The sequence below is a fragment of the Podarcis bocagei genome (assembly GCF_964188305.1).
Source record: "Podarcis bocagei genome assembly, chromosome: 8".
NCBI classification, from domain to species: Eukaryota; Metazoa; Chordata; class Lepidosauria; order Squamata; family Lacertidae; genus Podarcis; species Podarcis bocagei.
The window spans coordinates 29,110,514-29,136,320 of NC_138133.1; the positions used below are offsets into that span (position 1 = coordinate 29,110,514).

The following is a 25,807-nucleotide window of genomic DNA, read 5'->3' on the forward strand; positions in this document are numbered from 1 at the left end:
GAATTTTAAAAGATGTTTAGGTTTATAGTTCCAAAAAAGGAGAACTTTTTATTAGGTATAACAAAGGGTGACATCCCCCAAGAAGGTACTCTGCCTATTTCTATGGGACCACAGCGGCTAGAATAATCTTTGCACAACAACGGAAGGACAAAGAAATCCCAACAAAAGAACAGTGGCAAAATCAGATAATAGAGTATGTGGGGTCAGTTACTATGAAAGCAAACATAAGAAATCGAGATGAGACACTGATAAGGGAGGAGTGGGAACATTTTGGAGGGTATCTAAAGAGGTACAATAGTAAACTAAACCTCCAAGTAGGGTTTGATTTGTGAACAGCAGTTAATAACAACTAGGAATAGTATAGAAGGAAACTGGATGGAATAAAAGGATATGTAGCACAACTAGTAGGATCAAATAAGATGCCATGGAGGAAGACTGGGAAGTCTTGAGATATGAGTTGATCAAAGGCAATTGTAAGATGTATATATATAACGTTGGGAAAGGTATGAATGAATAAATAAATAAATAAATAAATAAATAAATAAATAAATAAATAATCTCATTATCACTGGTGGTAGGGAAAAAAAAACCAGACTAACTGAGGCTTTATCTATTTTTTGAGGGTTGAAGTCTACCACATTCAGCTACCTTCCCTATCCCAAAACTAAACAGCCAAAGGAAACGGTTTTGAAACAGATGCCTCAAGATAATTTGGACCCACCTTGTTGCTTATAGGTGAGGTATCCATTCCGCCAAAACTCCTTTGCCCAGATGGAGGCACTTGGTAGACATCTTGGCCCTGAAAACCATGGCCAGTGGGTACCTGGTAGATCCCCTGGCTGTGGTAAGAAGGAGGCACTTGGTAGACCGGATCCCGAGGAGAAACATGAGCACTAGGCACTTGGTAGATCTTTGGCTGGTTAAAGGGTTGGTGTACAGATCCCGAATTGGCCATGTCTTGGTTAGAGGGACTCTCCTGCACAGGGCCGATGAGAAGTTTCACACGGTTGCCCGGGACAATGCCTTGCCGCCCGTGTAAGGAGCAAAGCCACCATCCTTCCAGCCCTTCCGTGTTCTGTTCTATCACGGTCAAAATGTCTCCTTTGCGGAAAGCCAGCTCCTCTGCACATTCTGGAACGTTATCGTAGAGAGCTCTTGCCATAAGATTCTGCGGAGAAAACAGAGGAGAGAACTTCAGCACAATATATTCCATCTCAGACACACTCAGGTTCTTTAAAGAAGTAAGAATGCTCGGTGCGAGTAAGGGGGGGATCATTGCACAAATGTGGCATTAAAAACACAATGACAGCAGCCATGGACACTGTCACACCTGAAGCCAAAAGTCAAAATGGCAGCCTTCACCCCCCCCCATCACTTTCAATTGCCTCATATCCTTAAAAAACAGAGAGAAAGAGGTTGGGGTACAATAAGAGTATAGGCTTCTTTATGGCAGGGCTGGGGAACCTTCCAGACCTCATTAGACTACAACTCCTATCATTCCTGATTATGATGGCTGGGGCTGATGAGAATTGGAGTCCAGCAATATCTGGAGAGACATGGATTTAGGGTGTAAGATCCCTGCTTTATGGGGATCTTATCCTTCTCCTAGATGGGCTACCTTCCCAGGTTGGAAGGCCCCCAGCGACATTATCATGATAGCCCTGCAACCCCACTGCTTCCTGAGCCACCATGGGATTAAGAGACACCCCTAGATCCTACAGAAAGGGCCGCAATGTGGCTTGTCCATGCCAGCCTCATGTTTCAGGAGCTTGGGTTAACCCTGCCATGGGGAGGAGCTTTGGACCATGTTCTCCCTGCCATGGTCAGGCTTCTCAGGAAGGAGCTGTGCACCACTGAAGGTTCCCATCCCACCAGAGTAATGGGAGCACTGGGCCTAGCTCTGCATCCACTATTACAGAGCAGCACCCCAGCTCTGCATATGGCTCTGCAACTTCATAACATGAGCCAACCCATACCTCTTTTTAAAAATATGCCGTTTCCATTCACAGACAAAACATGCTTTGCCTGTCTCTCGCTCTCTTTCTTTCTGTATACATGGCTGTCTGGCACATTCGGTACTGAAGCTGTCAGCCAAACTAGGCAGTCAGTGGGAAGCAGACAAGCTGTATAGGCTGTCATTCTTGGATGCCTTCACAAACGCCCAGAACGCTCTACTTCTTGGCTCACGTGGCCGTAAGCAAAGCACGCTGGCAGCCATTAGACTGCCCAGTCCTGTACTCCAGAGGAGCCAGATAGCTGTAGATGAATTGCAAGAGTTCTCTTCTCTCTGAGGAAAATGTATACGTAGTGCAAAAAACACATAGACATAGCAATGAATGGTTACAGCCCATCCTAAACAAGCTGATGGTTGGTGGCTTCTGGAAAGTCATTTTAACAGCAGACAGTTTATACGAAGGAGAAAGCATTTTTCCTTTTTGGAAAAAGCCAAACTTTGACAGCAGAGGATGAAGCTCCAGTCTCTCCCTGCCTCAAACACAAATCAGTACTAGTTTCTAACAGTACTAGAAGGATTTATTATTTACTCATTCAAACAAGGGCAGGGAGTGGATTTGCGAAGTAATTTTTTTAAAGTTCAATGTATCTTAAAATAAGGTACTATATGGTTGATTACCATGCTGAAAATGAATAAAGTCAAGTCAATCTGGAATGACTGTACAGTGGTACCTCGCAAGACGAATGCCTCGCAAGACAAAAAACTCGCAAGACGAAAGGGTTTTTTGTTTTTTGAGCTGCTTCACAAGACGATTTTCCCTATGGGCTTGCTTCGCAAGACGGAAACGTCTTGCAAGTTTGTTTCCTTTTTCTTAACACCGTTAATACAGTTGCGACTTGACTTCGAGGAGCAACTCATAGAACGCAGTGTGGTAGCCTTTTTTGAGGTTTTTAAAGACTTTGGTATTTTTGAAGCTTTCCCAAAACTTTCCCAACACCGTGCTTCGCAAGACGAAAAAAATCGCAAGACGACAAAACTCGCGGAACGAATTAATTTCGTCTTGCGAGGCACCACTGTATGAGCCTCAAACATAGATTTATTTATTTATTTTTAAAAAACCAACAACCTGCATTCCTGTTGCCTTTAATTAATAAGTATTCTTATTTGAAGGTGAAATTATGCTGATTTGATGAGCTGGGGGAGAGAAAGCTTGAGAGAGCACCACAAATAACAGAATACTGTTATGTTCTAAGTAGGGCTGTCAGCTAATTAAGAGATTTTAATCAGACTTTTCACTGATAACATAGCTACATTTAAATAAATTTGCATATTACCAAAATATCAACACAGGTGTCTTCTTGAGAAGGGTAAGAGGCTATGTTCAAGATTAAATGCTTTATTCACTATTGCAAGAACCAGAACCAAAGATAGTATAGAACAACTAAGTTGGTTTATCTTTACACTCATACTACTACTGATTAAAATATGTTCTCTCAACAAATGAAAACTGGACCCCTTGGACTACTCAACAAAAGCTCAACTAATATGGTCAATTGAAGCTTGCCAGCCAAAAAGTCCCAATTCTTTGTTATTAGGTTTATCAGCAGGATACAAGGCAAAATGAATACAGAAGAATGAATCAACACAAATTAACAAAGATCATATCCAGCTTTGAGACAAACACATATGACCAAATAAAGATGCTATCATGTGAGTTAAACAGGACTGTATAAGCAGATAAAAATGAATTTAGCCAAATCTGTCTTTCCAAAAAGACTGGCAGACTAGGAAGAGATGAGCCACGATTAATAGGTGATAAAGGAACACCCAATTGCATAGAAGGTATCGGGTGAGAGGATAGCCTGGCAAGTCTGATTCTCTAGGAGGGCTAGCTATCACAGATGAGTGACCCCTGACAATCTGCCGTGCTGGCTAGAACAGATGGGAATTTCAGTCCAACAACATCTGGAAGGCAACTGCTTCCCCACCCCTGTGCTAGGGGGTATCTATTTACTCCTGTGTAGCAACCAAATTCACACCCAAAGCATAGATCTGCTCTATGATAACTGTTACTTGAAAACCTACTCAACTGTTGAAATCTTTCTCTTTTTCAAAGTTCTACCCTCAGCCAGATGTATGTATAGCCCACCACTTTCTCCTGCCTTCATTTTATGGGGAGTTAAAGCACCAAGCCTAACTACCTTTGGCTTATCCAAAACCTAACATGCCAGGTCTCTGATTTACAGCTGGGTGAACAGGAAGCAAACCTTTAGTTTGAGTAGTCAAGCAGAACCATTCAGGTTTCCAGCTTTTAATTAGAACAAATGCACTGAAGACAAACGGGGGGGGGGGGATAAGACAAAATGTCAGTAATAATTTTGGGTGCCAGGAAAAAAGACCCACAAACGCCAATAAACAGGAATCAATAAGAGTCTTCCCTCTTTTCCTTTGACCAGGACTTGGCCATTGAGCTAAAATGGCCTCAGTTTGCTGGACTGGTTTACCAGGCACCACAAGCTGAGAGCCACTGTTCCCATGAAATGTTAAAGATGCTCAAGATGAATGCAAACATATATACTGGAACCCGAGTTTACCTTTTTCCTCCTCCCTCCCCACTGCTCTTTCCTTGCCTGCCATACATTTTAGATTATAAACCTGAGGGCAGGGACTGTCGTACAAAGCTCCAGGAGCCTTTTATCCTGCTAAAGAATGGGGTAAATAAAGAAAGTTACAACAGTTTTTTTAAGTAAGCCCACAAGTTACTGGACTGCAAAAGTTATTAGCTTGCTAGGAGGCGAGTCGTCTGTGCTGTACAGTTCTGTGTTGGACATGGAGTGTGTAGGGGAGAGCCCTCTCCTCTGCAGCAAGAATGGAAATGCAGGATGCTAGTCCTTTTAACAGGCTACAAAGTGGACCAATGGAGGTGGGTGGGAAGGGGTCTCCCTCCCTGCCTCCCTGCCACCTTGCTGCAGCTTCTCACTAGCTGTGAATAAAGAAAGACTTCACTGTATCTGCAGCTCGCATAGAAACTAAGACAACTAGTCAGGGATGGGGGATCCTGCCCGCTCACTCACCTGCATGGAATTCCTGGGTACCTGTGGCAAACAAGTGAGTTAAATACAAGAGGGACCGTTATTGAAAAAAACCACTTTCCCTCCATTTGCTCAGAACTGGTAGCACTGATCACTCACATGGCCAATTATTTTGCATCATTCTGTGTGGGGCTCCCATCCTTTGAAGACTCTGTTTCTTTTAATGTTTAGGTTGCTACAATATACAATACAGGAAGATGCCTTATACAGTGGTACCTCGGGTTAAGAACTTAATTCATTCCGGAGGTCTGTTCTTAACCTGAAACTGTTCTTAACCTGAAGCACCACTTTAGCTAATGGGGCCTCCCGCTGCCGCCGCGCCACCAGAGCATGATTTCTGTTCTCATCCTGAAGCAAAGTTCTTAAACTGAAGCACTATTTCTGGGTTAGTGGAGTCTGCAACCTGAAGCATATGTAACCTGAAGCATCTGTAACCTGAGGTACCACTGTACTGAGTCAGGGCATTGTTCGAGCTAGATCAGTGCTGTTGACACTGGCCGGCAGCAGCTCCTCCCAGCCTTACCTGGTGAGGCCAAGGATTGAACCGGGGACCACAAAGCAGATGCTCTAACCACTGAGCTGCAGCTCTCTTCCAACCTTCAGGCTAATCTCAGCATACTCCTCCATGAAACGACACCATGATGTGGGTTGTTAGCCCACAAAAGTAGCTATATAAAAACAGGAGCCTGCTATTTTTTTTTAATTCCTCATTAAAATAAAAATCAGGGCAAGGAGATGAAAGAAACATTCAAGAGGGATATGAAGTGACAGCTTTAAAATGCCAAAGGGAAAGAGGCCAGGCAGGCAGGGGTGGGAACGCAGGGAGTATTCCATCCGGCCTCATAAAGTAAACAGGGCGAATGACGTCCATTGCAAGACAGTGGTAGGTGGGTGGGTGCGCAGCCATGGAGCAAACAGAGAGATGATAACTAATGCAGCACCATGAGATTGTGTACAATGGCTTCTTTAAAGGCTAACAAAACTGGCCACAAAAAACCCAAAAAAACTAGCACCCTTCGTCTGCCTCTCCCCCAGACAACAGTTATTCATCAGAAAACAACTTAAGCATCCATTCTTTCACCAGAATCTTTTTGTCATAGCAGGAGGCGGGGGAAAGGCTCCCAGGCACGTACACTTGTGTACATTGAGCTATCATATACCAGAATGATTAACTTTTCCTTCTCTGCCCCCGCCTCCCTAACTAGTGCCACCTACGTACACAGAGAGTTTATTATTATAGCTACCAAGGAAACTATCACCTCTGAGTAAAGGAGAAATGCCTGCTCGTTTCTATTAGGAGCAGTTTCTAAACTACCCCAAACAGGTCATCCAATTATCTCACTCATGTTTAGACAGTAGCAGGAAAAAGGAGGGAGGAGCAGTAAGAGCTCAAACAAAGAAGAATGACGTAAGCCTCTCAAGCAGAAGCTTAAGCAAGTGACTAATTTCCCAAGATTATTATTAATAATAAAAATTTAAAGGCAGAAAGAATGGTCTATCTCTAATACCGTTTGCCTCCTTTTCTCCATATGCATGGTTTTAAGTCCAAAGGAATTGGCAGTCTGAGGGCCGCAGTCCTTTCATGAGTAACCTGCTAGGGGCCAGTGATGATAGCAGCAGATACGACTCTTTGCTTTGTAAAATGGTGACATTCCAGCCACACAAAACCCAGTTGTTGTTGTTTTCTAAACACACACACACTGCCCAAGTTCCTCAGAGTGCTGTACAGTGATACCTCAGGTCACATATGCTTCAGGTTACATACGCTTCAGATTACAGACTCTGCTAACCCAGAAATAGTACCTCGGGTTAAGAACTTTGCTTCAGGATGAGAACAGAAATCGTACTCCGGCGGCCCGACACCAGCAGGAGGCCCCATTAGCTAAAGTGGTGCTTCAGGTTAAGAACAGTTTCAGGTTAAGAACGGACCTCCAGAACGAATTAAGTTCTTAACCCGAGGTACCACTGTATGTAGTTTTCTCTCCTCATTTCATCCTCACAACCACCCTGTGAGGTAGGCTAGGCATAGAGAGAATGAGTGGCATAGTATCCGCTAATGAACTTGAAGAACTGAGGTCTGATTCTCAACACGGCAAATAAGAACAACCTCTTGGTGAGCCAGCAAGGAAGCTTTAATAAGTTACGAGAGTTCCTCCCACCAGTGCACCACCGGCCCATTAAACCTTGTGAGCTAGTAACTTGCGTGGACTTGACACAGACAGGAGGAGGCAAAAACGCCCCAAGTCATAAAGCAGGGACAGGGTATCAACAGAAAGAAGCACATGCTGTGTTGTGGTGGCTGACAATGGACATCTCTAGTCGGGAATCTGGCAGACAGTTCTGTGTCGGTTCTTTTTTATCTTCCGCTTCCCTCATCCCCCATCCCTGGAATAAAGTGCCTATTGTATTGTACTTTCAAGGAGGAAAACTACTGAAGCATTGTGTGTCACAAATCTATGGAAAGCAGGAGATTCTGTGAGAACCAGAGCTGGGCAGATCCCGCCACAGATAGAAACATTATGGCTTTAGAATCTTTTGATTTTTGTTTGTTTGCTTAAAGGATGCAGACGATTGTTCTGTTCTGGTGCTCTCTGGCAGCTTTAAAAACTCATGCAAGTATCATGGTAGCAGCTTAAGAGCACTGGACTGGGAGATCACGGTTCAAATCCCTGCTGAACCACGAAGCTCACTGGGTGACATTAGGCTTGTCACTGTCTCTTAACCTAACCTACCTCCCCTTCTGTCGACAGAGAGGAGGTCCACAGGATCCTATGACCCCCTTCAGCTGCCATTTGTCACAGAAATATTAAATAGGGTGGTTATTATACAAGAGGGTTATGGGATGGGCTTCCAACCTGATGATTTTTTTTATATATTTAAAGAAAATGAAACAGCTTTTAGAAAGTGGTTTGCCACAACAGTATTGAGATTAAGCTCACTTCCACATCAGAGTTTACTGTGAATTTAGTGCTACTCAAACATGAAAGTTTTTCACATTGCCCGCACAATATCACACACACCAAAATGTCCCTCGATTTCCCACCCCCTCTCTTTAAGCCAGATTTCCCAGTTCCACATTTTTTATTTTACTTCAGTGGATTTTCCATGGAAATGGTAATTCCAGATTGAATTTGCAGATTGGGGTGGCATTTTGATTAAGACAGTATTTGTGGACAGCGCAAAACAAACACCTTGTTTGAGAAGTGCCCTAAATCTCAATGTTGTTGCAGGATGGCATTTTGATCATGTACCGTAAATGCTGAGCTAAAATTGACCGCAGGAGCTACACCAAGATCATCAAGAAACGGCTTTGCTGATGTGTCTTTACTTAGAGCTATGAGACATTTGCAAAGTACAAACCTAAGAAGCCAGTGTGTTCGTCATTACTCTTGTAACCCTCAGGCAAAACACAACCATTATCACAGAAGGCCAAACGTTCATATCAAGTACAAACCGTTCTCAAAGAGTTTCGTGAGGGGAGATCGGAGGGATCTCTTTGCAGAACACTGTGGCCAACAATAATTCCACCCATGTGCTTTATTTGGCAGTCAGATATTCCACCCCCCACCAAAAATCTGGATGATGTGTTTTTAATGCAAATAAAGAGTGATGGCTTCCCAGCCTTGGCAGGAGCCATGAGAAGGTGCTGAGTTCTGAATGCCCGGCCACTTCATTCCTGTGCATCTCCAGGGCAGAGGCTGCCAGTCACTGAGCCCACTAGGCCTGCCAAGTTGTCTGGAAGCAGCAGAGTGTGGAAAAACGTTGGCCTGGGCAGGAGAAAAGCAAGTCTCTCAATTCACTCTTCCAGGGAGCTGCCTGCCTTTGTTTCACTCTACATTACAAAGCGGGAGGATCTGAATATGCAGTGGTGAAGTTTATCAGCCTCAAACAATAGAAGTTTTTAAAAATGCACTCTCAACCATAATGCTCCCCCCCCCTTTTAAAAAAATATTATTAAGGTCTTTTGCTTTAGGCGGGAAAATCATGCCAGTTGCATTTTCTCTTTTGGCACGACAACTCAGATTCACTTCCAAGATGAACCAGGCAATGCCAGTCTAATTTTAAAGGTGTGGCAGGCATATAGCCAATAGGTTTATTAGGTTCCAGATGTTTCACTCACTCTTCAAGACTGTGATGCAGTCCAGGGATGACTGAGGCTTCATGAATGATCCTGCGAAAGCACGCCAACCCTTTTCTCTTACTCTAATTTATACTCTCTTTGCAGCAAAAAGATGGGGATCAGTTAGGAAACAAACAGGTATTCTGGTTTCAGATATTCTGTATCTTTACTGCAGAAGGAACTGGTGACAAGACCTGCTGCTGCAGATCCTGTAAGACTCCAGACTTAATATTCTTACAGATGGTCACCTCACAGAATTTTAGACTTGTAGGTACCATGGGGGTTATCTAGCAATGCAGGAATCTTTTGCCTAATGTGGGACTCCAATCTATGACCCTGATATTAAGCGATTCATTTACATTAGATGGCATTACTTCACTTGCTTCAGAATGTGGCAATCCCTGTAGCAGCACCTTTATCCCATCATATGGGATGGAGAAACCGTGCAAGACTGCCTTGGCCTCTTTCAAATATGGAGCTTACCACACTTGGAAATGCAATTTCATGGATGCACCTGTGGCAAGCCATGCCCGTGGAATATCCCTCCTCCTCTGGTCCCCCAAAGAGAAGCCACACTGGGAAGGTTGACCTTGCCATGGCAGCACAAGAGAAGCACTGCATACAAGCAGCTTGTCACATGGAGCCCACACAAAGAAGTGCCACCACCCTGCAAGAATCACGACGTTACGTGTGCAAACACTCAGGGCCAGATTTAACTAAGCCAGCATGCTGGTGGATGTCAATACAAGGGGTTCTACTAGTGCAATGGGGCTTCTCCTCTCCTCCCCCTGTTTGCCCCCTGTGCCAACCCGCTAAGATTGCCTCTGGAGGGTGAGGAGAACCCCCAGAACAGAACATGGCAAGAGGAGAGGGGCTTCATTCCACCTGGCAAGCAGAAATCTTTGCCCTGATGGGAAGAGCGGAAGAGTGCATTGTTGAATTCCTCCCTTGGAATTTTATGGCTGTCCCTTCCAGCAGACCATATGAATGCTCACCAAGGATCTTCGTTCTGAACAACGTCCATTAATTAACAACACATGCTAAGTGGTGCTAGTCTGGGTGAAGGTTGGGCTCTTGGCTTGCTTGTTTGCCTACAGGATTGTTATTCATTTAAAAGGCCTGTGAACAAGCTTTACAAAACCCAAAACAGATTTCAGGGTGGAGTTGGATTTCATTTTTGTTGCTTGCTTTCTCACACTGCTCTCTCTCTCTCTCTCTCTCTCTCTCTCTCTCTCTCTCTCTCACACACACACACACACACACACACACACCAGCACATTCTACCCTGATCCTCACGCACATCTGAATGTACACATACTCAGAAATCCCAGGTCTCTATCAGAATATGCCCAAAGGTTGTGGCACAAGAGGAACAGTGTTGTAATATCTAAAACACTATGCTTTTACCTGGGCTACCAAGTGCCGATAGGCGATGTCTGCTCTGTTGCTTTGCTTTTGGCATTCTATCCTCTGCCTTAGGTAGGTTAGTGTGCCAAAGGGCCGATGATCCTGCTGCAGACTTGAGGAATTTATGAGATCACCAGCCGACTGATTCTATGCAGCCTTGCTGTGAAGGAGGTGTCAGCTCATAAAGGCACATGACGGACAGCGACCAGGGAGCAACACACATTAGTACAACTCCAGATGAAGCAGTTATTGCAAGCAGGAGAGAGGCAACCAAGCTACCATATCACATTTCCAGAACTCCATGGGGCGCTCATTTCTTTTCCAGTGGAACATTAGCAGTGACATGCCCTTACATATCCTTTGAAAGAGACAGACTCCACCCTCTGCCTCCCAGCTCAGACTAGCCAAATGTTTGGAAACTCTACAAAGTCAAAGGATTTTGGTCATATATATATTTAAACCCCCCCTCACCCTTTTCCTATAGAGCTATCTATTTTAAAATAATTCTTAAACTGGAAGGGGGCTTCCTTTTAAAGACCACACCATCATTTCTGTGCATGAAGGAAAACTACGAAACCAAAGGGATGGTAGCAGAAGGCAGAGAACCAAGCAAAGCAAGGATTATCTCACTAGGATTTAAATACTACCATGCCAAAAACCCAGACATGTGTGGTGGAAAAGCTAACTTCATTCCCTTGGGCAAACCAGGAAATTCCTTGTGAAAGGAGACTGGCTGTTGGGTGCTAGGAGGCAAAAAGCTGAGGGGGGGGGAGTGGGCATGAGAGAAACAAAAGAGGTAAGAACCCACTGAAATCTGCTGTGGTTGAAACTGCCCACACTCTGTCTTTTTCCCATATAAGCAATCTAGAATAAAATTCCCATAACATATTGGGGGTGGGAGAACCAACAGCTACTCCATAACAGTACTCAATAGCTTGACTCAGGTTTCCAGGGTCAAGGTTTTTGTATTAATTCCAACTTGGGTCCATGATATCTCAGGGGCTGCTTGATGTCTTATATCCCTGTCTAATCAATGAAATGTTAGTGGTTACCTGGCTCAGATGCATGACTTCTATCTACCAGGAGTCATATCCATTAATTTCAATGGATCTGCTCCAAGTATGACTAATGATGGATCCAATACATTGCTTTAAAACAGTGGTGTCCAAACTTTTTTCAAAGAGGGCCAGATTTGATGACGTGAAGGGCCATGAAGGCCGACCAAAGTTATTGACCTTTTTTTAGGGTTGAAGTTGTTGGGGGTTTTTTTAGGATTTTACCCCAGGAAATAAACTGCCACAGGGGCCAGATTAAACCAACCGGTGGACTGGATTAGCCCCCCCCCAAACAGACTTTGGACAGTGCAATAGAGATGGGAGGCATAACTAGTACTCCGGCATCGTAGTACTCAATGCTATAAAAAAGTCTGATCAGACCAAAGCCGAACAAACCAAAGCGAAGCCCATTCTCATCCCCATTATGCCTGTGAAATGTAACTACTTAAGATCGGACTACTTTAAATGGAAGGAGCTTCCACACAACTTTTAAACTAGAATGGAAAACCTCCAGCTACTAGAGCTGGGTTGAGAGTAGGATCCCTTCAGTATAGTCTTGTTAAGAGTAGCAATATGTGAAAACTCCACAGTCATTTTAACTCTATAAAGAATTAGCTGGTGAAAAGACTGAAGGCACAAACCCAGACTCTACTATTACAAATTACAATGCCAAAGACTTTTTCTACGTACACAGTTTGTTTGAACCTGTAGATTAAACATCAATTCTCCATGGTTCTTAAAAAAATAATAATGAAGTGAGCTAGATGGCATTCAGTGGGAAACAAGACTTTATTCCCACGATTTTTAAGCATTCCTCAAAGGCTATTGTCTCTGTACATGTCACAGGGTTTCCCGCTGAAATTTCAACTTCCTAGTCAATGGGGCACATCTTAAGAAGGGCCTCTTAATATGCCAACTACATTCATGCAGACTAAATCCATTCTTAGTTCTCCCCTTCTTTTGGAGCATACTAATCCAGCCTGCTTGTATGAATGAATGGATGAATGAATGAATGGGTGTAAAAACACAAACTTCAAACAGATAGAGTTAGCCTTGTCCCCTTTGAAACTAAAAAGTTGGGTCATTTTCACCAACCGTACAGAAACTATGTTTCTCAACAGAAATGTTTCTTCTCATTTTTAATTATTTTCTTTAGGGCAAAGAATAAACACTTAAAAATGGACAAGAATTTCCACTATTATTCAGAATAAAGAAGCGGAAAGAAAATAGTCGTTTTAAAAGAACAGTATGAGCTGTCAGAGACAAACCGGCCCAAGATAAATGACATCACATTTTGGCTTAGAGGATGCATAAATCTAGATTTTTGTAACTGGCAGAAATTGTTCTGTATGATACACATAATGTTCTCACTGCTGATTGGTAGATTACCTGTGCTGTAACATACCATAAGTCTCTCCTTATTACCAGAACAATTCATTGATGCATTTAAATACTTCACTTTGTAAGTCTGATCTTTATGCTGTGGGGCTTACCAAAACTTTAATAGCTATATCCTCCCATCCCTGCTCTCTTGCTCTGATCCAACTAAGGAGATCCACATGAATCTCGCTGAAAGCAATGCAAAAGAGATATGTGGCCCCTGAACACGGATGCATATATGAATGAGCATCTGCGCAACTGAACCAGCAAGTGATGCAAACACATATTTTTGAACAGTGGTCTCCTTACTTGGGTCAGGGAATCTGGCTGCATGGAGTCAGCTTCACCGACAGCCATTGAAGCCTCCCTGCTCGAGCCATGAAATATCTTGTTTGAATCCTGTATGAGAATTTGGCTCAGAGGTGCAAATACCTAACCATCCCTCCCTTTATGAGGAAAATCAAGTGACTGTGTAGGGCTTTCTCCTGCCAACATTCAGCGACAGCAGCAATTTTGCACACAAGTACAGCTCTTGGTCCTTACCAGTTTTTTGAGAACTTGGGGTATTTTCCTCCCCAAGAAGCCAAGATTTTCTTGCATATCTCAGGGGTCTCCTAGGTATGCAGAAACTCACTCCAATTCTTTCACTGAGCATGTTTAGCTGTACATGGGACATCTAGTGGACTAACAGAAGAAGCAATACATATTGCTGAATTCTAGCTAATCTGTGATTCAGCAGCAGATTCCCACTCCCACTTAGCTGGATTCAAAAATGACTCAGAACAAAGAATTATGAGACTCTGGTTCTGCTTAGTTCTTAAAAGTTCCCACACATACAGTGCATACAAGTGTATCCAGTTTTATGGACAGATAAATGTGGTCACTGGGCAGCTAGCTGACGGCACACTTAGTTAGCATCACTGTTTTAAGATGGCAACCAACACAATTCTCTGCAAAACACCATTGCCTCTGTTGCCACCAGCACTGTCCTTCTGGGTAGCAAATTCTACCCAGTTCTAGGTCAGTTTATATGTAACAGCCAACGCTTATTACAAGATTACACAAGGTGGTGTGGGTTTGCAAAGCCTGAATCATGCAGAAAGTCATGCTAGAGACTCCAACCACCATCAGCCCCAGCCAGATGGTCAATGGTCAGGGATGGTGAGAATTCTAGCCAAGAAACATCTCAAAGGCTATATAGATGATGCCAACTATTGCCTTCTGCTTGAAACACTCATTAATGCAGATAACTTTAGAGTGTCCAGCTTGGGTGTGAGAGAACAAAGTTCAGATCTTTGCTCTGAAATGAGGCTCTCAGAAGACAAGGCAAATCCCTATCACTTTCTTACCCAATTTGCCTCATGTGATTGCTTTATTGTGAGGCTAAAGTACAGCTGCTCTCTGAGATCCTTGGGACTGAAGTGAATCAAACAGATCTGTTTAAATAGCAAAACTCTCACTAGAAAAGGCAGTTTCCACTATAATGCCAGCTGATAATCCAAAAGGAGGGAAGCAACGAACATTTTCAAAACGTGCAGCCAAAATCCACAGAACTATAGTTGCTATGGAGTGGTATTTTTTGGTTCAGGCAGTGCACTTCTAGACATGCCTACGCAGAAGGAAGTCCTACCGAGTTCAGTGAGACTTACTCCTATGTACACGAATGCAGCCTTAATGTAAAATAAAAAATGAACGTATCAAACAAAAACTATTCATTAATAGTGTAGCTGAAAGTGCAGACAGTTCCTCATGTAACCTTCATGAAAATAATAGCTCCTTTTTTAGACAAAGCTCCCTTCATTGTTCTCCAGGGCATCCAGATAAATGAGGATGTCCTGAAATTCTAATTTAAAATGTCCCACAGAATCTCTTTCGTTTGCATTTGTTCTCTTCACTCATGCTAAAATAGACTTCCCATAACATGCAGTGCATTCATCTTGCATCCACTTCATCAGGATGCAAGACTGTAACAGGAGACAGATAGCGTGCTGTATTTACAACAGACTACAAACAGTGACCAAGAGTGTCATTAATTATCTTTCCTCTCTTTGAGTCAATGCTGATGCAAAATAATATTTAGAGCCTTTAATGTATCGGGTGACTATAGCTGCCCAAAGGCTGCTAGTTACCCATGCCTTGTGAAGTCAGAGGAATCTCTTTTATTAGTATTAAGATTTTACTGATCTCATTTACCACACTTTGTGCCGTGACATTCAGAGGGGAATGTCAGGAATAAACACTTTGGGTCAGCAAAGTACATGCCATCACCCCTTTTTTTTACATAGCTTAATGCTCCAGGTCTTTCATTGCCTTGGTTACAGACAGCAAGCACTTATGGTTAGAAATACAGTAATCCTTCCCAGAGATACTGTTGTGTTTGCCTTGGCATGCCAACATTGTATTTACGACTCTGCTGCAGCCCAAATCGAAGGCCTCACAGACCAATTTGCTCAGCTTTCTCCCTTTCCTACCAAGTACCTAAAAATAGATGATCAATACCTCAAGCTTTCTGCAGCAGCAACACATGCCCAACCCCTGCCTTGCATACTGTGAACTACCCGCCATTTCCCTAGGTTTGCTTCGGATGATCAGATAGCTAGCAAACCCCAGTGAACTCTAGGTAGGCGGGCCAAGTTCACTTGTACAGGGCTGTAAAAAGGTATGCAGGATCATCTGTGGATCCATGCACATTTCAGCTTCCATATGTTCCTGTCCATGTAAAAACTGGAGGATAGAGTGACACTAAGCTACTTTTGTCCTGCAACTGGTGAATCAAGAAGAGATAGCTCAAGTGACATCATCATCGTTGTTGTTGTTGTTGTTGTTGTTGTTGTTGTTGTTAGGAGGACTGCTGAAAATTGAGGGTCTTTAGGTTGAAAGGTTGGAGTATAGCAACAGAGCTTGTACCGCACACGCAGAAAGTATAGATCCCCAGGTTCACTCCTTGACACCTCCAGCTAAGCAGAGATGGGAGGGCTAGGAAAAGGCTTCTTAAACAGTAGGCTGGTTTCTACACACATTCACACACCCCTCTCTGTCCTCCATTCAAGCCAGCAGGAGGTGTTATCAGAATCCAGGGATACTGGAGAAGACGACAAATTAGGGCTGGTAGAGTTTTGAAGACCAGCAGAGAGGCCTGAATGGTAGCGTTTGGCCCCCAGGCATTCAGCTCCTCACTCTTGGTCTACACTGACCAGCACTGACTCTCCAAGGCTTCACAGAGTAGGATTTCCTAGCAATACCAGCAACTGCGAACAAAAGTTGTCCCTTTCTCTCTTGGAAGATGCTGCAGGTCTACAGTTTGTCCTATGGCTGCCCATCATGGTCAAGCAGGAAGCACCTTCAGCACTATCCTGGGTTTGGATGACATGCTAAGCCAAACCGTGGATTAGCTGTTGGCCCTGCATAAACCTAAAAAGCTCCAGCAGGGAACAGTGAGTGCCACTTCCACCTTGGAAGAACCATGTTTGCAAGATCACTGTGGACCACACCCTGGCTCAGCATAACACACGGACCAGACCTTAGAGAGGCTTGGTAGGGCACAGTTTCAGAACTCCTCCTTGAAGCGAATACCCTGCGCTTCCTAAAAATCACAGCGGTCAGGTCCTTGGTTGAAAAGCCATTCATTCTATAAAGTCCTCTTCTGCTTTGACCTTAAGGTCTGTTCACAGTACACTAGCAATGAACAGGGGTGGGGAGAGGGCTTGTAACAGGCGGGTGTTAATTACAGCAACAGGGCTATTTAAAACACTGATGATTTGAAGTCTTTTCAAAATCCCAATTTGTTATCTACAAATCACCTTTTAAACAAATGCTAATCCCTCCCTCTTCTCTAATGGGGCATTTTAAAAAAGAGACTCATTTACCTATTTCTTAACTGAAAGATGTACAGTGATATATTATTTCATTTTTTAAAAAATATACCTGCAATTACTCGCTGCTATTAGTCATTTATTTCCAATTTCATGCCTACAGCTTGGTTGACTGAAATCTGTTTCAATACGATCATGGAATTTTAGAGTTGGAAAGAACCTTACAGGCCATCTAGCCCAGTCCCCCTGCTCCATACAAGAATCTGCAACCACAACAAGGGAGAAGAAATCATTTCCAGTCCAACGTCCTCATTCTGTTCCAGGCAACCAGTTGAACCATGTGCTAGTGGTAGACGGAGCCAGAGGCAAAGGCAGGTGGAGCAACACATGTAAATTTTACCTTTGAATAGTAGGCTAGCCTCTAAGAGACCTTATCAGAGTTCAAGGATGTGTTCCAGGTAGACAAAAAAACCTTGGGGTTTGAAGCAGTGCCAGTGAGGGGAGTAGCCTGGGGAGAGGGGGGTTCCCTGGAGAACATTCCAAGGGCCAGAAAGAGATGTCTCACGGGCCACATTTGCCTCCCTGGCATGAGGCTCCCCACCCCTGAATTAGAGCATCCCTGAGAGGCAGCCATCCTCTAGTGAAGAAGAGCTCACCACCTCGCAAGGCCATTTGTCCCACTTCTGAGCAACTCTTACTGTCGGTTTCTCCTAATATTTAGCTGAAATCCGCTTCCTTGCCATCGCACACCCGCTGGATTCAGTCGTGCCCTCTGCCGCAAGGGAAAGCAAGCCTGCTTCATCTTCTGCATGATAGCCCTTCAGATATTAGATGGCCATCATGTCTCTCCTTAACCTTCTCTTCTCCAGATTGCTATCTACCCAGCTTCTCCAACTCTTCCTCACAAGATATACCACATCCCTCCAGCCTCTCTGGATGCAAATTATATGTGCTCTCTGATTACTTTGCCATAGGCTATGCTATGAGCATGGCCAAGGGGGGGAAGGGAAGGGCAGCCGTCCCCCCAAGTCAATAAAAATACATGGCTAACTGAGGTTCTCCCCCCCCCCAACAAAAATCCTGGCTACACCCATGGGTTACGCGCCACTGCCAGTAGAGCTGTGCCAGCATCTCTAAGGCAACAGAAGAGTTGTTCTATTGTGGCATCCTTCTAAAGTGGCATATAGACACCCGTGGGAAATTTGTCAATCAGGCCATTTTGTTTAAGCTGAGAAGCAGCTGTGGTCAGGGATGTGGGGGGCCACACCCATAAACTGGCCCTCTGAGGCATTTCTCCTCAGCCAGTTTGCCATTTAAAGGAATTTGTGTGCAGGCCATTGACGCTCGGGCTCTGCTGCCTTTCATTTGTTTCCTCTTCTGGCCAGACACTTTCTGGCAACTACCAGTCCTGGTGGCTGCCTCTGTTTCTCGGAATGCAGAGCTCAGAGCCGCTTCCCAAGTTACAATTTTCTGCCTTGGGCCTCTGCCCACAAGTCACTCACATCAGAAAAAATTATAGGGCAGGGAGGACTTATTTGCCAAGGTCTATGCACATCAGACTTTGGCACACAAAGGGGCATGGGGGAAAGGCTTGGAGAAATGGACAGATCTATTTCCAATGCTTCTGACAACTTGGGTCTTAACCAATGTGATGGCCTCTGAGGTGCTACAGCAAAGACCCTTTGTTGCCGTGACAGAAGGAAGACGGCTAGCTCTCATTATTTCAATGGGATGGAATGCTCTTGGGAATGAAGCTCAAACGTGGCAGGCGGTTCTCAACAGTGCAAACCTGGAAGTTAATTCTCCAGTGGTGCGACTAGGGAAATTGCTCCTGGGGAAGCTCAGCTGTCGTACCCAACTCTTATTATGCCTTACAGCAGGCACATCCAACGTAGATCGGCACATCCAGGTAGATCGTGATCTATCGGTAGATCACTGGATGTCTGTGATAGATCACTGGCTCCCCCCAAAGTTGGCTCCCAACAACTTTGACCTGAACCCCCAAAAATGGGGTAGATCTGCCAGTTTTTAACTGTGAGTAGATCGCAGTCTCTTGGGAGTTGGCCACCCCTGCCTTACAGGATGGGTGGAGACTCTCAGGCCTGAAGGTGAACTGCAGCCTTCCAGGCCTCTCTACCTGGCCCTAGAATACTCTCCAAATTTGGTTGGATTGTGTCCTAGATCTCTGATCATGCCTCCTCCTTGTCTGGATGGAGAATACAGAGGTAGAGGTAGAGGTAGGTGTGGGTGTGTGTACACACTGGGCTCCTTTGGGAAGAAAGGCAGGGTGTATAATTAATTAATTGAAACTACCCTACTGCACAGAGGTAAAATTTACGCTTGCTCTTCCATCCACTTTTGCCTCTGGCAACACCCACCATCGGCCCCTGGAAAGCTGTCCAGAAGATAATGTTGCCCTTTGGCTGAAAAGGGTTCCCTACCCCCACATTACAAGTATTCAAACGTCTACTAGATTATACACGAAGTACAATGTATGGGCGTGGGGAGATTAATTCTGCTGCGTATCAAAGATGTTTCAAGATTTTGTTGGAAAGCATAATATACTCAGCTTATTGCTCAGCAGGTGAATCTTTGTAACATGCTCAGGCCAACTATCCATCTTATCAAGTTTCTATTTTTAAGTAGCGGCCAAATCAAAGCTTTGTTATTAGGAAAACAACAGTTGTTTATTGAAATACTCGGCATTTATGTCACACAACAGTGGAAACTCTAGGATTACAACTCCAGGACATCAAAAAAGATGTAGGGAAATTGTTGGAACATGTGTATTCTTGCAAGCTGTAAAATGTATGCTTCAGAGAAGTGTCCAGATTTTGCCATTCAGAATGAATTTGAGGAAAGTGATTGGTAGCATGACTTTGATGACCAGCAATTTGATCCAGACCAACCTAATGAGCTCTATACCTGAGCAAGACTTTGAAGTCTTGCAGCCAAACCAATCCTCTATCCATTAAACCACAAGGGGTATTCATTTTGTTATGCAAACAAAAGCAAAAATAATAATAAATGTCAGGACATAAAATAAGCAATATATTAGATGCTGGCTGTTTGCCTTGCTTTTAAGAAAGGCAATAGAAGTAGTTTTTCAAGTTACATCAACTTTGATAAACGGTTTTAAGTTTGTAGTAGTATTAATGAAATCTATAGAATTACTCCAGGGTGAATGATTTGTGGACCTCAGCTTAAGAATGTTAGCCTTGGGTAAACTGTTTAAATAAATACTTCAGACTCCCTAAGAAATGTAAACAAACTAGTTTACCAGGAAGGTTTTATAGAGGCAAAAATCTTCTGATTTTATGGTTTGCCTGCTCGCTGGCACAAAAGAAGTCTGGCCTGCTCCATCTAAGAGCATTACGTAGTATTCAGTCAGTCAGTCAGCATTCAGTCATCTGAATTAAATTACTCATTTCACATGCACTCGGTGTTTTGAAGGAGACTGCATCTATATATGAAACAGGATCGTCGCTTTTGGCTGTGCGGGAAGGATAAAAAAGGGATAACCAGAAATGTCAAGGTGATTTTATAATCCCAAAGGGATTACGGTGCAATTAAGGCAGAGTATCCCATACCCAGTTGAAGCCAACAGCAAAATGTTCCTTGATCTCAATAGCAGGGCAGGTACATGGGCCTCACATTTCCTTTCAAAACACTGTTTATAAGTGGGTGTATTTCTGAACTGAGGCTGGTTGAGATCCTGACAGCTTTCAAAGAGTAGCACTACGTCAGAGATCCTTCCTCCTTGCTCCCTGTACCTTCCGTCCGTGCAATGGTAACTGAGGAAACGGCAGGATTGTTGGCAGCCACTAGGAATAGCCAATATATTTCTTCCAAAATTACTTGGAAGCCAATATTTGTAAGCCCCTTCCTTTTCTCCCAGAGTTGATACTACCTACTACCTGCCCAGGATCAGACCTTAACAGAGGTTCTACTGCTAACCACCAGAACCTGCTACCTACTCATTTGACCTCTCCAAGACTCCAAGTTCACAATTCCACCTGCTCACTTGCCTGGGTGTTGGGACGGATCTGGGTTTCAGGGCCTCTGGCAGACCCACTCCTCCATTAGTGAACCTTGGAAAGCTTTCCTAGCAGTGCCAGGCAGCGCTTCAAGCAGAGCTAGGCCTAAACACCCTTTAAATTTATCATCCTAGATCAGGGGCATTGTGGGAAATGAAAATGGTGGCCAGATTCAACCATGTGACACTGCTCAGAGTGGCGGGCCATTTTGAAAAAATAATGATAGTGAAGGGAGGGAACCAAGGTAGATGCTGTCAGCTGCCCACCTATGCCAGGTGCTGCCACCAGCCATGGATCTGTTTGCAAAGAAAGAGAGAATGAGCAAATCCTGGAGCTAGCACTGTGAGACATCTCTCAGGAAAAGAACTGCTGTCAGCACAGCCCTAAATTCAAGAAAGCTTTTAGTTGCCTTTCAAGATCTTCTGTCACAGCCTATCACTGTTTAACCCAAATCTTCTATAGCAATCCTAAACTTGGGCCCATCATTCATGAGACCTGGTTCTAAATTCCCCTGCAGCATGTGGGAAATTCTGAGGAGGTTCATGTATACTATTACAGTTAAGAATTAGTGTACCTCCAGGCATGAATTATCATTATGACTATTTGCTACTCTATTTTTGCATTCTAGAGGCTATAATCATAGGCTAGGACTAGCATGGAGCTATGCATTGTACAGCCATATAGTAAGACCACCACTTGTGGCCAAATTAACTCACAACATTATAAATAGTTACAAACTTCGACTTGGAAGGTAAAAAACTTCCTTCACTCTTTTGGTTTCATGTTGACCTTGACAGGTTTCCTTTTTCTTGGCAGAGGAACAACTTTTCCTCCCCTCCCCCTCCCCTCTGAGTCCAACAAAACAAGATTGCAGTAGATGCTATTTGCTGATCTGATGCCCCAGGGTATTCTTGTACCAAGCACACATATTTTTAATCAGTATAGAGCTGTGACTGACTGCAAGGAGCCAATCACGAAAGCTCTGAAACAGAATTCCTTTAGAAAGAGCTCTGCAAAGTTCAATCTCTTTCCTAGTTTAACTTGAAAGAGTTTTCCTAGACCCCTGGGAGACGAAGGAATACAGGGGTCACTGCTACCAAATACTTGTCCAGATTGTTGCTCAGAGCTACCTAAAGAATTGTGCACAATGCACACATTCCCAAGTAAAGTCTTACTGATTTCAGATGTCTTTACTCCCTTGTAAGCATGCACACAGGATCACAGCCCGAATGTGTGTTTCTAAGACGACTAGAATGAACTCTAGAAACTAAGCAAACTGGAAAGAGGGGGAAATGCAAGACAACAATTCATTCCAAGTGACTGAAATGTGCAGGATTCTGGCTACACATTTTTGTATTAATGGGCAACATCTCTGCAGGAGGAATCACATTAAATCAACATGTGAGCCCTCTTGCTAACAATACAGATCTAGAATTTTATATTTCATCAAACTCTGTTTGCCCCATTTTGTAAAGCACTCATCCTTCAAAGTGTCCAAACTGGTGAACAACATGGGGACGGTCCCTTCTTATCCTCACAACTAGGCAGATATACAGGGACTGATCCACAGGCAGCCAGTGTGGTGATTGGTTAAGTAGAAGGAACTTGAACCCAGATCTCATTGGTCTACTGCACTAAGTTTTTAAAACTGGTTCTTTAACAGGAACTGAGATGCTTTCTACTTTATCAAAGCAATTCCATTACGTGATGGAAGGAAATCTTTTCAGATCTTCTGCATAGATTTGCATGCAAAATGGGGGAAAATCCAAGCCCAAGTCAACAGCTAAGTCTTATGCCGACATCTAAATATTTTCTATCCAGCCAACATAATCCCGATCTCATCCTGATTTCTGAAGGAAAGAAGAACAGGCTTCCTTTGGTCACTCAGAAAAACTCTTTGATACACCTTTTCTGAAAATTATTTTTATCACTGACTGTAAACGACATCCTCTTCTCAGTTATCTATTATTCAATGATATCTCTGCTGGCAAAGGTTTAAATTGCTCCACAACAGTTTTCTTTTAACCCATTGCTTCACACACACACACCCCAAAGGTACCCACACATATTTTTATCTCAAAAAGGATTTGAAGAGCTTCAAAAGGAGGTAATAAAATCTCAAGTGTCTCATTTACTTTGAAATATTAACTTTGAGGCTGCAGTCCTATACTCACCTGGGAGAAGGCCCACTGAACTCAATGGGTCTTACTTCCGAGTAGACATATGTATAGGGCTGCGCGGCTGTTTCGGTCTTTCTCCCTGAAAGGGCAGCCTTACTCTGGAGTAAGCGAGCGAGGCTGCTCTACAGTAAGGAGCTAGAGGAAGAGACAGCGTTAACTGTCTTGAAGATCAGCAGCGGATGAGAAAATATCGAGCTTGTCAGAGGCATAGTTGAGGCTGGTTAGAAGTTTTCAAACCGCAACAAAACTCTCCCCTCCAAAATACAAAATAAAAACTGGCTGCTAGCAAGGACTAACCGCAGTCACTCACTCACTCGACTCGACTTTTTGTTTTTAAATTCAAGAGACCTACTGAACACAACTGAGACACCGCTGGAGAAGTTTGGAAAAGTTTCCCGACAGATCCTTAACTTTGGCTCGACCCTGAATCCAAGCACCGAGGCGGGTCAGGCTCGCGTCATTCCCCGCTCTGCTCTGCCAATACATCTTCCGGAGCACGAAAAGTACATGCACAACTTTTGCCCGTCCCACGCGCGTTTCCTGCCCCACGCACGAAAAAATGGGGGGCGAGCAAAGTTTTTCAAAGCAACCCATCTTCTTACCTTGTACTTCATTCTCGCAGGCCTGGGGCAGGGAGTGGAAGAGGCGCTCCCTTTTGGACAAGTCAGTCCCACCACCTCGAGCCCGTGCGGGTTTTATACTCCATTGACCGCCGCTTGCAATCGAAAACGAAAACAGCCGCCTGCCAGCTCCGGCCGCGGCGACGCTACTGCAAAGCTGCGTTTCGCCAGCGACTCTGAGCTCGCTGCTTTGCTCGCTCGCAGGCTAACCGCGGCGCTCATTTGCATAGTTTCCCGCTATTGGCTAGAGAGCCAGACGCGCTGCGGAGGAGGGCAACGCCCCCTACGCGCCGCCTTCTGAATGAAATCTTCTTGTTACACGTGTTGCTCCCGCCCGGAGTAAAACGTGGGAAAGGCGCTGAACGTTCTTCTTGTAAAATAGTCTCGCATCCTGGGCGTAGCTAAGGGGGGGGGGAGCAGCTGCGGCAGCTGTTCTTCCCTCCCTTAATTAAGTGAAACAATACACATACTTAACTGACCAATCAGGTCGGTTCTGCCCCCCAAAAGCCCTGCCCCCCCAAAGTCCTGGCTACACCCATGTCTCAAATATAAGAGATGGGAGACCAAGTGAGGTCCGACACCGGATTCACTAAAAAACTTCTCACGACCCCCCATAGGCCCTGCGTGAAATCGGCATTTAGGACGAAAAGGGGTTCTTCTGTTATCTGCTGCTTCTGTTGTTCCCTATGAGATTTTGTCTCTTTATTTGCAACTTTTGTGGTGTTTGTCTGAATGTAACTAAAGGTAAAGGGACCCCTGACCATTAGGTCCAGTCGTGGCCGACTCTGGGGTTGCGGCGCTCATCTCGCCTTATTGGCCAAGGGAGCCGGTGTACAGCTTCCGGGTCATGTGGCCAGCATGACTAAGCCGCTTCTGGCGAACCAGAGCAGCGCACGGAAACGCCGTTTACCTTCCTGCCGGAGTGGTACCTATTTATCTACTTGCACTTTGAGGTGCTTTCAAACTGCTAGGTTGGCAGGAGCAGGGACCAAGCAACGGGAGCTCACCCCGTTGTGGGGATTCGAACCGCCGACCTTCTGATCCGCAAGTCCTAGGCTCTGTGGTTTAACCCACAGCACCACCCGTGTCCCTTATTCCTGTATCTACAACACAGTAAAACATGTAAATTGAAGAATCATAGCTGTCTTGTTGGACTACAATTCCCTGGCTGGGGGTGATGGGAGTTGAAGTCCAGCAACCTATGGATTCTTCAAGTCACACTCACTCTCTTACACACTTTCTCTGCTTCGGTGGAGTCCACCACCACAAACTGGGATAAGTAGTCTGGTCTGCCAACCAGGGTTGATGTAAAGGCAGTGCTCCCACCAAACCTCTGAAATTTAAAATACAAGATAGCTTTGACATTCTTCTGAGAAGCCCATCCCATGTTCCCTGTGTAAATCACTCTCCTGACCCTGCATCCTTTTTTTCTTTCTTCATTATGTAATAATTTTTATTAAGTTTTCTGTTTTACAATTTCAAATAAACATTTTACAAACCTTAAAATAACCAATGACTTCCCTTCTCCTCTTGCCATGGTTCATTTTACATATCATATGCATCCCTGCATATTTTACTATAACCATTCAAATCCATTTTCCACTTTTACATCCATCAAAAATTATTTACTCTGCTGCATTTATCCTAATACTGCCAGCGTTTTCAACTGTATACAGTTATTTTCCAGATATTCAATAAATGCTTTCCAATCTTCTCGCTCTCTTATTCTATATGTTAAATCTGCAAGTTGTGCATATTCTGTCAACTTAATTTGCCAATCCTCTTTAGTTGGGACCTCCCTCACTTTCCATTTTGGGGCTAACAAAACATGGGCCGCAGTTGTTGCATACATAAATAACCTTTTCTGACACCTGGGAATTTTAGTCTGGGTTATCCCCAACAAAAGAACTCTGGGGGTTTTTTTGGGGGGGTGTAATTTTAAACATTTTTTTCCCATTTATTATAAATCATTTCCCAATACCCTTCTACCTTTTTACATGCCCTCCTGACCCTGCATCCTGATTGGAAGAGAGAAAAATGCCAGCCTCTTGCAGGAGTGACAGAGCTCAGCTCTGCAATCACTTGGACAGGTCCCATGGCATGAAAGACTATCCTCTTTGCCCACATAACAATTCCAGCCTGACCAGGAA

At 44.1% G+C, this 25,807-nt stretch overlaps 1 protein-coding gene across 2 annotated transcripts in view; it reads right to left on the minus strand.

Annotated features, from left to right (window-relative positions):
* NEDD9 (neural precursor cell expressed, developmentally down-regulated 9) overlaps positions 1-23,829 on the minus strand; it is a 55,145-nt gene extending 31,316 nt beyond the window's left edge. The window contains exons 1-2 of one of the 2 annotated variants that reach the window (XM_081206264.1): positions 23,640-23,829; positions 722-1,168 (exon numbers count right to left, since the gene is read on the minus strand). In XM_081206264.1, the coding sequence (XP_081062390.1) occupies positions 722-1,168; positions 23,640-23,651 (459 nt within the window). In that variant the 5' untranslated portion in view covers positions 23,652-23,829. Of the gene's footprint in view, positions 1-721; positions 1,169-23,031; positions 23,052-23,639 lie in introns of those variants that run through there. The other variant, XM_081206265.1, reaches the window with a different exon arrangement.
* Positions 23,830-25,807: the final 1,978 nt, after the last annotated feature.